The sequence below is a fragment of the Anneissia japonica genome, unplaced genomic scaffold (genome assembly GCF_011630105.1).
Source record: "Anneissia japonica isolate Jap-2015-1 unplaced genomic scaffold, ASM1163010v1 scaffold1594_len1068242_cov183, whole genome shotgun sequence".
Lineage (NCBI taxonomy): Eukaryota > Metazoa > Echinodermata > Crinoidea > Comatulida > Comatulidae > Anneissia > Anneissia japonica.
The window spans coordinates 557,134-572,377 of NW_022722535.1; the positions used below are offsets into that span (position 1 = coordinate 557,134).

General features: G+C 35.4%; 1 protein-coding gene across 1 annotated transcript; it reads left to right on the plus strand.

The window, feature by feature from the left end:
* Window positions 1–7,201: 7,201 nt before the first annotated feature.
* On the plus strand, window positions 7,202–9,894 carry LOC117111955 (hydroxyacyl-thioester dehydratase type 2, mitochondrial-like). The gene is made up of 5 exons (XM_033255014.1): window positions 7,202–7,342; window positions 7,905–8,189; window positions 8,448–8,530; window positions 9,098–9,198; window positions 9,413–9,894. Exons 2-5 carry the CDS (start codon window positions 7,945–7,947, stop codon window positions 9,467–9,469), a joined length of 486 nt encoding a protein of 161 aa, XP_033110905.1. The 5' UTR covers window positions 7,202–7,342; window positions 7,905–7,944; the 3' UTR covers window positions 9,470–9,894.
* The last annotated feature ends 5,350 nt before the right edge of the window (window positions 9,895–15,244 follow it).

Consider the following 15,244-nt stretch of genomic DNA (forward strand, 5'->3'; position numbering starts at 1 on the left):
AACCATTGGCCCCCATAACCAAATAGAAGTGTAGTGGATTGATTGGTGGATTTAAGCTTTCTTCTGGCTTATCAAAAATGATAGGTCTAGCCCTATACTTTTTGGTTGCTTTGGTTCCTATGCTGTAAAGCAATGGGAATCTTTGCAATGGTCCATCATGTGCGTCCGTGTGTCTGTGGCGATGATGTCAACAAATTCGTTGAACGTTTGTAAACAAGCAAACTTTAATTTCAAAACACTTGTTGGTTATGATTTTTGCATATAGGCCTTTGTAATATTGGTTATGTAATTCTGCTCTATTACTTGAAAAAAATATTTGGATAACTATTACGCAATACACGAGAACGTCATGATCCCCTCCATCAAAGTCTATCGCTTTAGATCAGAGGACATACAAACGTCCCTAACATTTCTACTTCAATTAAGAATCTAATATATATATATATATATATATACTGTCTCTTATACACATCTAGATGTGTATAAGAGACAGTAGAAATATATATAGGTCAGGATGAGTACTGTTATTATTTATCCATTTGTATATATGTATATCTACAGTAAATCATGCGGAATAGCTATTAGGTATCGTATGCTTTATTTTATTTACTTGACAATCGTTGGACTACGTATGGGAAGAGCTCTATTTAAAGAAAAGTCTTGGATCCGCCAGGGTACAGAAACCTTTATTTACGAGGATAAGCCAATAATTTTGTCACGGAACAAAGCCCTAAAAAGTATTGTTGTAGTTTTAGTTTCCGGGCATCTCAAGTACTATATATTTAATTTGTTTATGGATTTGATGCCCGTCCAATGTACCATCACCGGGACCATCACAAGCACCCGGCACGGTGTAGTATTTTACCAATGGCAACATAGGAACATTGGCTCTCGCAGATGTCTGGTATATACATGTATGTGGCATAGGATTGGATTGGATTTCTTTGGTGTGATATACCGGGATTTCCTTCCAAAGCCTGTACCGGCTTGTAAATAAATTTCCCTCGTAAAATGCCTCGTTTAAGCCCAGAGCGTGGGCGTAGCATTGTAACAAATCCCCATCGTCTCATGAACTTGAAATTGTTTAATACTTTCCAACAGGATGCCAACCCAGATTGTTTGGCCGAGATAAATCTAGATTATTATTGTTTATAAAAAAAATATTAAATTTCGCATTAACATGTGCAACACCAAATTACCAACTTGCTCTTCAACTCATTATGGCATCACTTTTACATGGTAAAGTTCGTTCATTCTCCACTACTGTTAAAAGAAGCTAGGCCTATTACCGTATGACAGTGACTAGTCTGCTGGTGCGCATATTAGATTTGGTAGGTGAGTGCATGCAGAGTGGGTATAGATGGTGTGTGGTTAGCTGTGTTTTTGTGTGCTGTTGGGTGCATATGGATGTACGGGTGTGCGTGTCCGTTTCGTCAGCTGCGGAGCACCCGTTATTAGGGAACCAAGTGAAAAGGCCAAGCATTCTCTACATAACGAGTATAGTAAGCCTATCAGTCAAGTGTCTACACAATAATTGTTTAATGTTAGAATCAATTTATGTTTGAAGTATACCGCTTCTTTAAACACAAGTCGCACCAAAGAGATAAATGGCCATTTTATTATGCTTTTCTCAGTGTAATGTTGATAAATGATATCAAATTGAATACTCATTTTGAAGTTGTATCCCTGACCATAATTCGTGTTAGAACGTGTTGGAATGCGCTTAAAACACCATGGTTGCCAACTTGCTCGTCAACCTATTATTGCACAACTTTTGCATTCATTCGGCACTATTGTTTTGTTTCGTTTGATACTTTTGGGATAATTTCGACCGCATTGGCGGTGCATCGTTTTCATCTGCGTTCTTTTAATCTAGACAACCAGTCCTGGAGTCAACACCTTTGTGATTCCCTTTCCATTGTCAGCATCATTCTACACCATTCATTGCCCTCTAGACAACTACCGGACCCAAGCCGATCTTTTCCCTCCATAGACAAAAAAACGTGTCAGGAATATCCGAGACACATGTCGTCGGAAGCTACGGTATTTGAGGCCCCTAAAAGTACGGTATAGATTTGCCTGCCTAGGCCTAATTGCAATTCGTAATATTCTTATGTAAAAACCATTCTAAATCATGAAGTCTCGCCTCCTCCTTGAATCCCAACAGGGGTTACTTCGGGACCCTGATTGGATGATGCTCTAGAGGCCCCTTGTTTCGAATGCCCGGCTGTCTATTTAATTGTTGATCCCGGTCAGAAAAGCTTCTGAAGTCACCACTGCTCTAGCTACCAGCTACCGACCATTCTCCTAGCCGTTGGCAGTTAATTTTTTTTTTCATCACCGTCGTTGATAAACGAGGTACTGTATTTAGTTTAGACATTAAACATGTTAGTAGTTTCTTTTTTCCGGGTTGTGTCGTGAACTATACAGTATACCAAACAACCTCCTAGTCGGTGTTTGTTAAGACGATGTATAATTATTTAACTGCTCATTTGAGTTATTTTCTGTAGTGAAATATTGAACATTAAGTCATGAGTCATAAGCGTCGGTTATCAGTCAGTGTAAAGTTTTCGTCATTACTGAGAATTATCGAATAATTTAATGAGTGTAACTAGAACAGGACTTCATGTTCATAGACTGCCTCTTAAATCAATGTGAATTTTTTTTTTTAATGTAAAAAAAAATTCTTACTTTATATTCCAGTGAATTCATCAGAAAATAAAAATGAGAAACTGACGTTTAAATAGTGCTATTCTAATATTTATTGCGATAGGCCTTAGGCCTTACCATTAAATTTCTGCCAGATAATTCAACTATTTTTATAGTAAATTCCACAAAGTTATTCAATTCCACTCAAATAAAAAATTGACAAGGATTTTGCTCTCGTTCAGTTAGGTGGGATAAGTCCCAAAGGGACAATGTATCCGTTACATATAGGTTTTTGCGCAACACTTTGGGTCCTTAGCCCGGCCGAAATTTCCATTTTAAATTTCAGTTTTTTTTTAACCGGTATATAATTTCTATAGTGTGATTATACAACGTAGTAATATATGATCCTAATTTTGCCGCGAATTCCTTAGGATGATCCGACTCACGTTTCTACATTTAAAATTGTGATCAGGATTTACATTATTACGTTTGACGAAGATGACGTTAATCCCGACCATGGCAACCGCATATTTGACAGGAGGGCCTAATAAAAGTAGAAAAAAAAAATATGCCTGAGTAGGTCTAACTTTGGCAATGTTTTAAAATGATCTTATTAAAGATATACGGTCTGTAAAGGAATATCGATAACTAAACCCCCCTCCCCCTTTAAAGAAACGAATTGGTCATTTTAAAGTATTAATTAAATTCAACTTTAAATATAATATAAATAAATAAAATTGGGGTTTTTTTTTTTAACTAATTTACGATTTTTCTACCAAAATATATTTGATTTGATTTACCGACCAACAAATGAAAAAGTCTTCAATAGAAAACAGTAACTGTATTACGTCCGTTAATTCACGAGGATTTATTTTCTTCTAATTTTCAATTTAAAGCTATAGCTGTAAGACATTGGTTAAATCCACAAGTACAGTATTGAACTTAATTTTCAAGTTCTTTTTATTATTTTATCATAGACGGTATATCGATGAAAAAAAATTTTGAAATGAAATATGGGAAAGTGTTTCTGAAGGGAATACGCAATAATGTTATTATGCAATACGGTACTTCGGCACAGAGTTTGTACCTGTATGGTCAGTGGATCCCACTGAAGTGCGTTAGTGTGACGCAAATTAATTATTTTTCAGTATCTTAAACACAACAAATACAATTCTATATGCATTAGAAGGATCATAATAATATAAGATTTTTATGGCGTTCTTATCCTTTTCAAAGAAGCCGTCAAATGCGCTTGAGATAAAAGAAAATAGCAGGGGGTATAAAAATATGTTATTCTGAAAAAAAACAACTAAATTCAGTAGGCCTAAACCATAAAAAAATAGAAACTAAGAAAACATGGAATTGGGACTGAGGTTTGTGGGAGCCTTGATCAACGTATAGGTTTGTTTTTAATAGGACTTATTCCTTTAAGACGTATTTTCACCGACTTGTCTGATATAAAATTGATTTTTAACCCATTTCTTGTGGTTTATACGTAAATAAGTAAATAAGTCGTAAACTACAAGTGCCAATTTTTTTATTTATTTACATTTAAGCGTGACATAGGCCCCTAATGTTAAATGTCGTGACCCCAGGTAGTACCAAGTCACTCACCTGGGCTTAGACAATGCTTTGTACCATGATGCTCAAATTAACCGAAATTTAATGAAGGACGAACCAATCCAGGTGCGCTCAAATTGGAAACCATCAAGGAAGCGGCTTCGTTTGATATCATTAAATCGTATTCTTACCTTCGTCAGGGAGGTGCTATACTTTAGCTTCCCTAAGGAGTGCTTCGATGATAAAATGTTCCCGGGAGAAAGAGTTACAGCTGATGCGGGAGAGTCGGTCTCTACTTGCTGTGATGTGGCGGGAAAATAGGTTATCACAAATCAACTTAAAAATAGACTTGGATTCAATAAGGAAGAACAATGGAAATTTCATTGTAGGCCTACGGTACTTTTTTTTAAATTAGGCATTTACGAATACAATGTGCCTGCATTACATATCCCTATACGTATCCAGCGCACCCAGAACACTGCTGCTAGGGTATGCACAGGGGCCCTACTTCATAAACTTCACTGGTTGCCGATCAAGCAACGAATTGTTTTTAAATTGTTAGTTCTCATCTACAAAGCGTTATGTTCTAGTCACCCGTTCTACTTAAGGACCAAAGATGAGCTCCTGGTTCCCTCCTGCCCGTGAGGGATAGCACCTTGAGTTACAGGTATTTATTTTATTTTATTTATTCTTTTATTTACTTCTCACTACTTCCGGATGAGACTCTCATCTGCGGTAGAAGCTCGCGCCGAAGCCTTCATTTTGAAGGCGCTAAACCCAGAAGAAGAAGATATAGAAACCAGCCGGTGTCTGTCTGACAGTGGTGTAGAAAAGGCACTTCCCTCAACCCTGTGCCTGGGTGGAACTTAAACCAGTAGGATACTTGGCAAAGGGCCCCATTTTTTACGTTTTAAGGGCATATTTTGATGTTTTTTACACGTTCTGCTACTAAAAAAACGCCAAAACTACTGAATGTCTTGGGCCTCTTAAGGTCTGGGCCCTGTCGCCACTTCAAGTGTCTGTTTGACTAGAAAAATAGACATATTAAATTTGATTAAGTTTTATTATTTCATCGCAAAGTATATGTTTATGTTAAATTCTAACATATTCCCATTGCGTATACAACGCAATATAACATTATATGAATGCTGTAGGCCTATTCATCCTTTTTAAATAGGCCTATGTGAAACGCCTATTGGCACTTGCAGTTTGTGTTATAAACGTCATTAGACCGTTATTGTTAATATTTCAGTATTTTTTATTTATAATAAATTATGATAATTATAATATTATAACTCGAATAACGGACGAAAGAATGAGAACATTTTCTGGGTCTCATCTTCATAGGTTTTAAACAAAATCGTTAATAAATTTAATCTTTTTTAAGTTCGGTCATGTGTGGTTTACTATAATACGTCAATAATTTACCGAGATGGTAAGAACTTGTTTGGTGCATGAAAAATATCTGCTAAATACTAACATACCGTACAATATTATTGTTTCACTGTTGTATGAGGGGAAGTCAGCGGGAAGTTAACCACATTTTTATGTCTGGATGCACGATGACTAGACCTAACAGGCTTCTCACAGCAAGGTTCCAACTGCCACAACCCCGCCTACAACGGAGGCCAACAAATCGAACTATGTGGCTTGACAAAATATACGAAAATAATTATGGTAATTTTAAATAAAAAGACTTAGGCCTAGTAGAGTATAGGCTACCGGGGGAAACTCCAATGCCGCAGTCGATAAGATTTAATGACAGATTATTGCACTTATTCCACCTGTAACGTATGTTTGTTGTGTTGTGAAAATTATGAGTCTTCGTAATTTAAATATGTCATGTATTTAGAAAACTAAAGTTAAAATACTAGTGGTCACACAGAATAGTGGTCACCAGATTAGAAATTTCAATGAAACAGAACTGAACATATGCGTGGAGGCGCTATATAACTTTGTTTCATTGTCGGGAATCTAAATCGCGTAAAATAATCTTTGATGCCATTTGAAGAAGTGTGGTGGTGTAATACCGTAAAACCTCGAATAGAAGCCCAATGGGGCTTAATCTCGAGAAGAAGCCCATCTCGAATTGAAGCGGCTCCTCTTCTTAGTTTTCAAAAGTAGCTCGAAAAGAAGCCCATCTCGAAAAAGCCCATGCGCTTCTTTTCACGATAGCATGGGAGCTTTTTTCTACCGTAGTTTGGGTGATTTAATGCCGGTTAAAACACTCCATGATACAGTTTGATGTGACAGTGGCCCAATGTATATTGTTTTATAGTAGTAATTCCCAAAATTACTGCATTCATTTTGAAAAGAAGCCCCCTCTTTACATTGCAAATATCCAGAGTTCGAGGTTTTACGGTATTTAGGTAATGCGTATCCATTTTATTATATTAAAATACAGTAGGCCTAGATGTAACAAATAATTTGCTTGCATTTATGTGATGATTACAAATGATTTAATTACTTATCTCCTTTTTTCTTCTTTACAGTCAAATCGTTACCTTAAAAATGCAATGTCATGATTTCTGTTCAAATAGCTATGGTTCAATTCCCATTTATTTAAAGTACAATGCTTCACAGTTTCACTCCCTTTATATAGTAGATTGCATGTTAGCAATCGTTACACTGAAGATGGCGAAGGATTTGCCGAAACATGTCTGTTTTGTACCGAGTTTTATAATAAAATTCATTAGGCCTTGCCTATATGGAATTGCGGTTGAAAATTATTGTGGTTTCAACTTAAGATGTATTTGCTGTCTGTTACTACACATTATCTTTCATTTTAGGGTTTAAATAATTGCATAAAAATGTATTAGCGATCTAGTCTGGTGTAGTAAAGGCTCTGCCACATAATAATATTAGAATATCATACCTCTAATGGGGCCATAGAGAATAAATAGCTTTATGTATGGGGCTCTGTCTGCCCACCTAATAATATTCAAAATTTAAAGCCCGCCCTCGCTGGGATATGTATGTTTAATGATCCGTGACAGTTTGATAAACACACATGTTCGTATGTTATGTTTTTCTGTTATTTTCAAGTGGTTGTAACTATTAAATTTCAAGGAAACCTTCAATTTGATATCATGAATCTATTCTTTTAATCACATCACAAGATTCAGTTAAAAAGGTACGAAATATTTTTGTGTACTAAGGCTAAGAATGTTTTCAAGCTAGGCCTACCCTAGTTAGTTGTAGATTGAGTATATGATAGTCGAGAACGGGTACCGGTGCCCGCTCGATTGAACTAGAGAAGGTGGCGATAGGTATTGGTCAGGCCTAGCAAAATGAGTATCAAACATCTTAGAATTAGTAGAAGCAACTTGCTCTTTGGTTTGTAATTGATGAACACAAAATGTTTTTCGAATTTATTTCCATACAAAAATAATTCAAATTTGAAAGAACTACAGTAAAGTGCAACATGAGCATACACTTTACTTGACTTTGCCAGAGACCTATGCTTCAATGAATATCATAATCTCCATACTTGTACGACTCATGTGCATTTACACAGTACATGTTCATGCTTCATGATGATTGTTTTTTTAGGTCATCCTTGGTCCTGTTCATTTCAATATTTCAAAATAGAAGTAAAAACGAAATGAGATTGCTTGCATTTTAGTTGATGATTACAATTGATTTTAATCATTATTTAATCACTTGTTTATCTCCTTTCTATATTTCCATTTTAGGGTTCAAAATAATTGTAAAATACAACAAAAGACACCTCAGATGTTCTCCTTGAGGCTCGCTCGTCACCTGAATAAAAGTACGGGATTAATATTTGGATCTGGTCTCCGTTGCATCTCTAGCTTTCAAGTTGGCGACACTGCAGAGCTTAGTAAAGTGTTCTCTGCTGAAGATGTTCGGACATTCTCCGAGCTGAGCCTCGATTACAACCCTCTGCATCTAGATGAAGAGTATGCAAAGACGTCCCGGTTTGGAAGATGTGTCGTGCATGGTGTCTTAATGAATGGGTATGATAAGCCTTATGCTCCGTCTACACTATCACATTTTCAGTAACAAATATCTATTCTTTGACCTTATGGGCATGGTGATGTCATAGCACGCCCATTAGTGGGCATAACACAGATGTTTGTTAAAACATGGTTTCACCATAGGCATTATTTATTTAACATGAATTTATGTTTCATGATACCATACACATCCTCTAATACTTTGGATGGACTAGTCTAACTTACTCTAACATGAGTGATTTGTTTTTGTTCTTGTAGTCTGATATCAGGGGTTCTTGGAACCAAGCTTCCTGGTAACGGCAGTATATTTATCTCCCAGTCCATCAACTTCCCAGCACCTTGTAAGTATAGTGGCCAACTGCATATTAGCTTAAACAAATTGTTGTGTTGGTCTAGCCCTGTAAAATTTGGAAATCAGCGTCAGGCAGAATATTTTTCTGTAAACTAATGACCTAATTTTAGGGTTCACTGCCCACCATCATTCTCTTTCCATTCAGTGTGTTTGTTAATATAGTCAAATCCAGGTTAAATTATCAAATTTCTTATTTAAAGCTTGAAAAGTGGCCTTTTGTAACATCATACAAATATTTTAGGTGCCATCTTGTTAAGGAAAAATTAAATTATATGAAATTTGTCCTAAACAAGATGAAACATTAAATTATATTTTTTAAAATAAATAAATAAAAAGCCAACCCTATAATTTCAATGTTTTGGGTTAGTCGGCTTGGGCAACCTAACATTTATTTTGAGCCTTACGATGATGACGACAATTTTTGTGCCAGGGATGACAATGCTGGTAAACTGTTATGAAGAAGGTGTTTTAGTAGCATGCAATGGAGGCAATGATAGTGGTGCTGGAAAGATGATTTAAATTGTTGCTAATTTTTTTTTTTGTACCTTTTCTTCAGTATTTGTTGGTGAGCCAGTGACTGCCAAAGTAGAGATATTAAAGATTGACAGGTCAAGGGTCACATGCTCAACTGTATGCATAGCAACAGAAAGGGACAAGGTAAAAACAATTTTAATTATGTATTTTCTAATTGTCACTACACATTGTTTTTATAAAGTAACTATTGATTTTGTTAATATCGCTAATATATCATTTGTGAAAATGAAATGAAAATTAATATACATGTAAATTATATATTATCATAAACATCATTCCTAATTGTTATCAGTTAATTAATATAGTACAATAGGTGGTTGTAATTTTTAATTTCTAGGTGGTTATGGATGGAACAGTTGAATTATTTGTGCCTAGAAGACCCTCCAACTCTTGAGTGTGTCAGTGATCATTAAGAGCAGAAGGATGCCTGCCCTCTACCTTCATTATAGTTTGGATGCAAAACCTGCTCCCAAGAAACATGTGAAGATTAGAGAGCCAAAGCTGCATATGACATAATTGTAACGCTTGTATTGTAACACAATGTGAACAGTATTTGAGGGACTATCGCTGTGTGATGACATCTAATGCTTTATATGGCAAACTGCAGGTATTTGTCACAGGGGTCACAGGTTGGAAGAGGTCAATTCTGGGAGACTTCAGTGGCGGATCCAGGGAGGGACCTTTACAGATGGAGGGTCTACACCCTAGACAACCTCAGCCCTGTTATGGTTGAGGCTGAGGTAAGAAAATTTATGATCAAGGCACCTCTAGGTGGCCAGAAACGGCAATCACTTTTTTGAAAAATGTAGGGGGCCCGGGCAGGTTGAATCTGCTACTGATCTGTTTAATGTGCTTTCTTAACACATTTAATTTTATTTTGTAATAATATTGATAATGATAAGGACGTAGTGATACCCATCAGTACTGACTTCCGCGAGACAATTGATAATAAAGAAATGATAACATGCCATGCAAATATAAATTAATGGGAGCAGGGTTATTTTCTGGGAGATTCTTGCTTGCTTGCACGAGTGCGGGAGGCCATCGCGGATCCAGTAGGGGAAAACGTTTTTTGCCACTAAATTTTAATATTTTTAAATGCATGTCAATGTTATGTATTGAAATAAGCACTAATCACTTGGAATTAGAACGTAATCTTATTTCAAAAAGTACTGCCGCAAGGGGGCGTGTCCTTAAAATATAAGTTTCGAACTCTATTTGAATTCAAATAGAGTGCCCCCTATCCCTAATATAATCCTGAAGGTGCATTTAATTAAACTTTCAAGTTTTTAGCTGTTAAGATTTCCCTCATGGAATAAAATTGAATCAAAAACATTTTATTATTAAAAAGTTATCAATAGCAACATCCATACAGTAGCTGTTCCTCAGACATATCCAAGACATACAACAAAATATTCAACTTGTAATTTTGTGCAATTTGTATATCATTATTGTCATCAGGCGAGACTTTTTTTATACCTTGTTTCAAGAACTTCTTTTTTTACAGATTGTCAAAATAAATATAAAATTTAGTCTTCTTATTTAGCAAATGGCTTTGCCAAAAACTTCAAGACGGAGGAGAAAACAAAAATACAATTTTATTGTTGAATGTAAACAGTGTAGTAATAGGTTGGTAAAATGCTTTAAGTTTATATAATGAGGAAGAAATATGTGGCAAAGACAAGCCAAACCAGTGACTCGTCGCAGAAATCTATATTTATTTATTACTACAGTGTTAAACAGTAAAATGAGAGCTATAAAATGGTAAAAGAATCATTTAAATCGGACATTTCGTTATGAAGTTACAGGAGTTTAAATATACAGCTGTTTAAAGAACAATATTGGAGAAATCAGCCTTCAAAGTTTATGATTTCTGGCATTTCTCAGGCAGAAATCATCACCAAATCATTAAAAAATTTTTGTTTTAACATTGAAAATGAGAAAAACAACAGCATAGCATGATATATAGATGTATAAAGGTTAAGTGCAATAAAACAGATTTCACAAATTTTGACTTTCCCGCACTTTTCCCGTTTTGGCCATTATCTCTGAAACATGATTTGCGACGAGTGACTGGTTTGGCTTGTCTTTGCCACATATGCATATCTTATTTTTTGAGACTTCAAGGCAGCGCCGGGGGAATAAAAATTCACATCGGTTCCAAACTATCAACCTCCCTACTCATACATACTAATTAGGAATTTTAAGGCAGTGGCGGGCGTAATCTAAAAAAATCTTTTATTTATTTCTGAAATTTCCATTTTTTGTGGATCAGGTTTGCTAATTGTCCAAAAATAAAAATTTTTATTTTCATTTGACATAATTAATATTGGCAGGAGGCGGGTTCCCGAAACATGGTATAAAAAAAAGTTGCGCCTTATGTGTTAACATCATTTTTGTATTATTATTAATGATAACAATAATATATTTTGATTTTAGTATTGTTACTGATATTATTATTACAGTACCATCAATATTTTAGTTATTTTTTAATGAATAATCTTATACACAATTATATACGTAAAGATCATGTAACTCAACATAATTTTGATATAATAGTTTTGGCAAAAGAAGTTAGAGGAGGCAATAATATGTCAGAGGTTAATTAAAATAAAGAAAATTTATATCCATTTGTATCTGTGTAATATTGAAGGATTGACTAAACGATTGACTAAAGAAAAAAGCAACCCCAAAATTGTCACTTGAATTTTTCTGTTTTTACTTGTATGCTTTGATTAAAAAAAAACAAAGACACCTTGAAAATCACCCACCCTGTAGTTACATAACTTCTATGGGCTGTCTGAGATAATTTCAGAAAGTGTATGTGGCAATAGAATCAGGGAATATGGCTTGAACATAATACGCAGACAGTGATTTAGGATGTGTGCTAGCGATATGTCCAAAAAATGAAACCCCAAACCGTTATTTTCATCCCTAGGATTCTGATCGTGGTGTCATGGTAGCCCCATTGTCAGTCTAGTCATGAGTTTCTTGCTCTGCTTGAAAATGCGTTTTCCTTGAGAGGAGCTAATGAGTCTCTCAGAAAAACAAAATCGCTTTATTTTGACCTAGAATTATCGGAGTTGCACCAGTGGCATGGGTGGGTGGTTTATAGACCCTGTCTGGAAGACGTCACTCATGCAGTCGGAAAAGCTCAACAGAATTTGTCGGGACGTCTTACTCTACACGACAAAGCTTTAACGGTGCTTCATATGCCTATTTGCAAAGTCATTAACATACTTCTCGGAATGCAGCCCTTGTACCCCGACTAGAGAGCCTTTCTGGTCCCCGGGCCCCTATGAACTCACCTCAATCGTATTATTAATTTCTCAAACTAATCCACCACCTGTCATCATCATTTTTCCATAATCACATAAGAAAATATAAAACATTTGAAGAAATGCTGAGAATGCAGGAAAGTGCATATCCGAGCATCAAAGGAATGACATTTTTAGGGGGAGGACCCCCCTCCAAATTATATAACACATGTCCATTATACACATCTAGATGTGTCACACACACACACACAAGCCTTTCACAAAAAGCTGGATCCGCCCTTGATAGTGCCTGGTTAGAAACACGCAAGTCCAACGAAGTACGAGGCAAATTTAATTTAAGTATATGGCAGGCAAGGATCCACACCTTCACACCGTTGGCCAATGGCGAAGGTCAGGGTTAGAGATAAAATATCAAAATAGACTGTTGAGTTTTGTATTTTGATTTATATCACAATGTATGGTTAATCAAGAATCATTCACATGGGAGGATAATGTGTGTGTAGATTCTTATAACCTTATTGAAAGGCACATATATATACTAATTCACACTAAAAAACCCATTATTTTAACTATTACTATTATTTTTAATTCATTAGTAATTTATTATTTTAACGAATGTTATGGACTAAACAGGTCTTTATTGGAGTGGGGAGCCTAATTTTGGACCTAGAGCTTAAAACTTACAAACACACTCAAAAGCTGAAATTTGATACATCTAGTAAAAAAGTCAAAAATGACAACCATGCACTGAGAAACTGCAAATGAATACGGCATCGCATTAGTGTATGTGGTTTATTTTACTTGCTTTTAATTTATTTGTATTTTTTTTTTATGTTCTTACTATTCATTTGTTATAATTGTATATAAACAAACTTATAATTACAAAAAAAAAAATCCCATTTAATTTTTTTAATAGAAAAATTTAACAGCCAAAGGTGGTTAATTTTGGATAATGTTAAGTAGTTCCTTAAATTCAGTACAGTAATATGAGACCAAATGTGTCTACACTTATGTTTTCAATGTCAACGAATTCATCTATATCACTCAAACTAACGTACGAGACGATAATTATTAATTGTTGTGTTCATTTCAATTTTGTATTCTTTGATTTATTTTTTAATAGACACTGAAAACGTTAATCAGCACCTAAAATTGTTCAATTTTCTGTTAAAATTCAAACAAATACGGCTCGTGTGCTAAAACGTCGGAGCTTCCAGGGACTTGGGGTAGAGGATAAGGAGTGCTTAAGGTAAAGAGATTCTACTTGGCAAGTTCCTCTAGTACCAGGATATACAAACTTGTTTACACTTTAAGGGGCTAGGGTGCATTTAGCACAAATTTTAGATTGAATTTTGCATGTTTTTTTTTTTCCTTTTTTAATATTATTGGTATTCTTTTGATTTTTTACTGTTCATTTGATTAATTGACATCAACAACATCATAATCATCATCATTATCATCATCATAAGTAAACAAATACCTGAACTGATATTTTGTGCGTCTCATATCTCTTTCTGTACGAAACAGATATCATAAATCGTATTAGCATAACTTGTAGACAATGAACAATACTGTTGTCCAACGTCTGAGTCACATTGAAAATATGACGACGACGATACCATGTTGCCAAACCTCAACCGTAACTCAGGCTACGGGCCTCGGTTGATACTTCACATCAAAGGATTCGGTAATTAATCTTGCACAGGAGCCTGTCATCACCTAGCGTGCTGCCTCCTCCTCATCATCTTTATCATCATTTATAATTTTCTATAGTAAAGTAGGTTAAAACTATTAATTCTGAGTGTATTCATTCACATATAGACGTAAGAATGCAGGAAAGTGCATTTCCAAGCATCTATGAAATTTTAAAAAAATCGAAGGAGGATCCCCGACCCCATCCCCCTTCAACAACCACAAATTACGCTATTTTCTCATCACGACCCCGCCAACCCTTGGACACCATCTGTGCGATAGTCAGGGTAAACTCTGGATCCGCGCCTGAATGGACCACACTTAAGACAGTGAATAACTGTTAGCTTAGTTATGGTTACATAGGCTTGACGAATTCTTGTGTGCCTTTACACTTGCTGCATCTGCCGATTCGCTGATCGGTCACAAATATCACACCTGTAAGGTGATATAACTTGTAAATAACACGTCCAAGACATTCGAGACGGTGTGTAACTAGCTGGGAAGTGTTAGAAATTATCCCCCGTGTGCAGGGATTACTAGACAAAATGACCACGTGGTTGTGATACTGCCAAGTAAATTAATCCAGTTATTATACAATGTAGAGAGAAAATGATACACGTGTTCGGCAATTGAAATTGAAAGGTACAGTAACGCGTCACTATATAGTGATGTGCATGTTTGTGATTTCTGTGATAAATGCAATTCATGCAAAATCTGACGCACTAACTAATTGAATGTTTGATAATACTGTTTGATTTTCATTCTGTTAAGTTTGTGGTTAGACCTAGCGCTTCCCAAAAAGTTTGTAATTTCTATCCCCTTTTTAGTGAAATTTTGGGAGAGACGTTTTTATTCAATTAGCCGTGGGACATGAGTATGGAAACGCTAACTAAGAAGCAAGGCAAGGTTTATGCCCTATGAGGAACTGCTGAAAAGCCATTCATCATTCAATCTCTTCCTTATTTCCCTGTATGTTAATTTTTTATATTGTTGCTGATACTCTTGTAATTAATTTTCGCTTCTCTGATTCTCTCACATTTATAAATCCCTAAGCTCGTAACTAATAATCTGAGATGTAACGCTGTCAAGTCTTAAGGTCAAATATTTTTTTTATTAATAAATGTTGTGGTACTGTGATAATGATGATTTTCCGCATATATATATATATATATATATATATATAATATGTGTATGAGAGA

Coding starts and splice junctions, on each gene's coding strand:
- LOC117111955 (XM_033255014.1), top strand. CDS start 7,945: ATGTTCTCCTTGAGGCTCGCTCGTCACCTGAATAAAAGTACGGGATTA. Junction 8,190..8,447: donor CATGGTGTCTTAATGAATGG/GTATGATAAGCC, acceptor TTGTTCTTGTAG/TCTGATATCAGGGGTTCTTG. Junction 8,531..9,097: donor CATCAACTTCCCAGCACCTT/GTAAGTATAGTG, acceptor CCTTTTCTTCAG/TATTTGTTGGTGAGCCAGTG.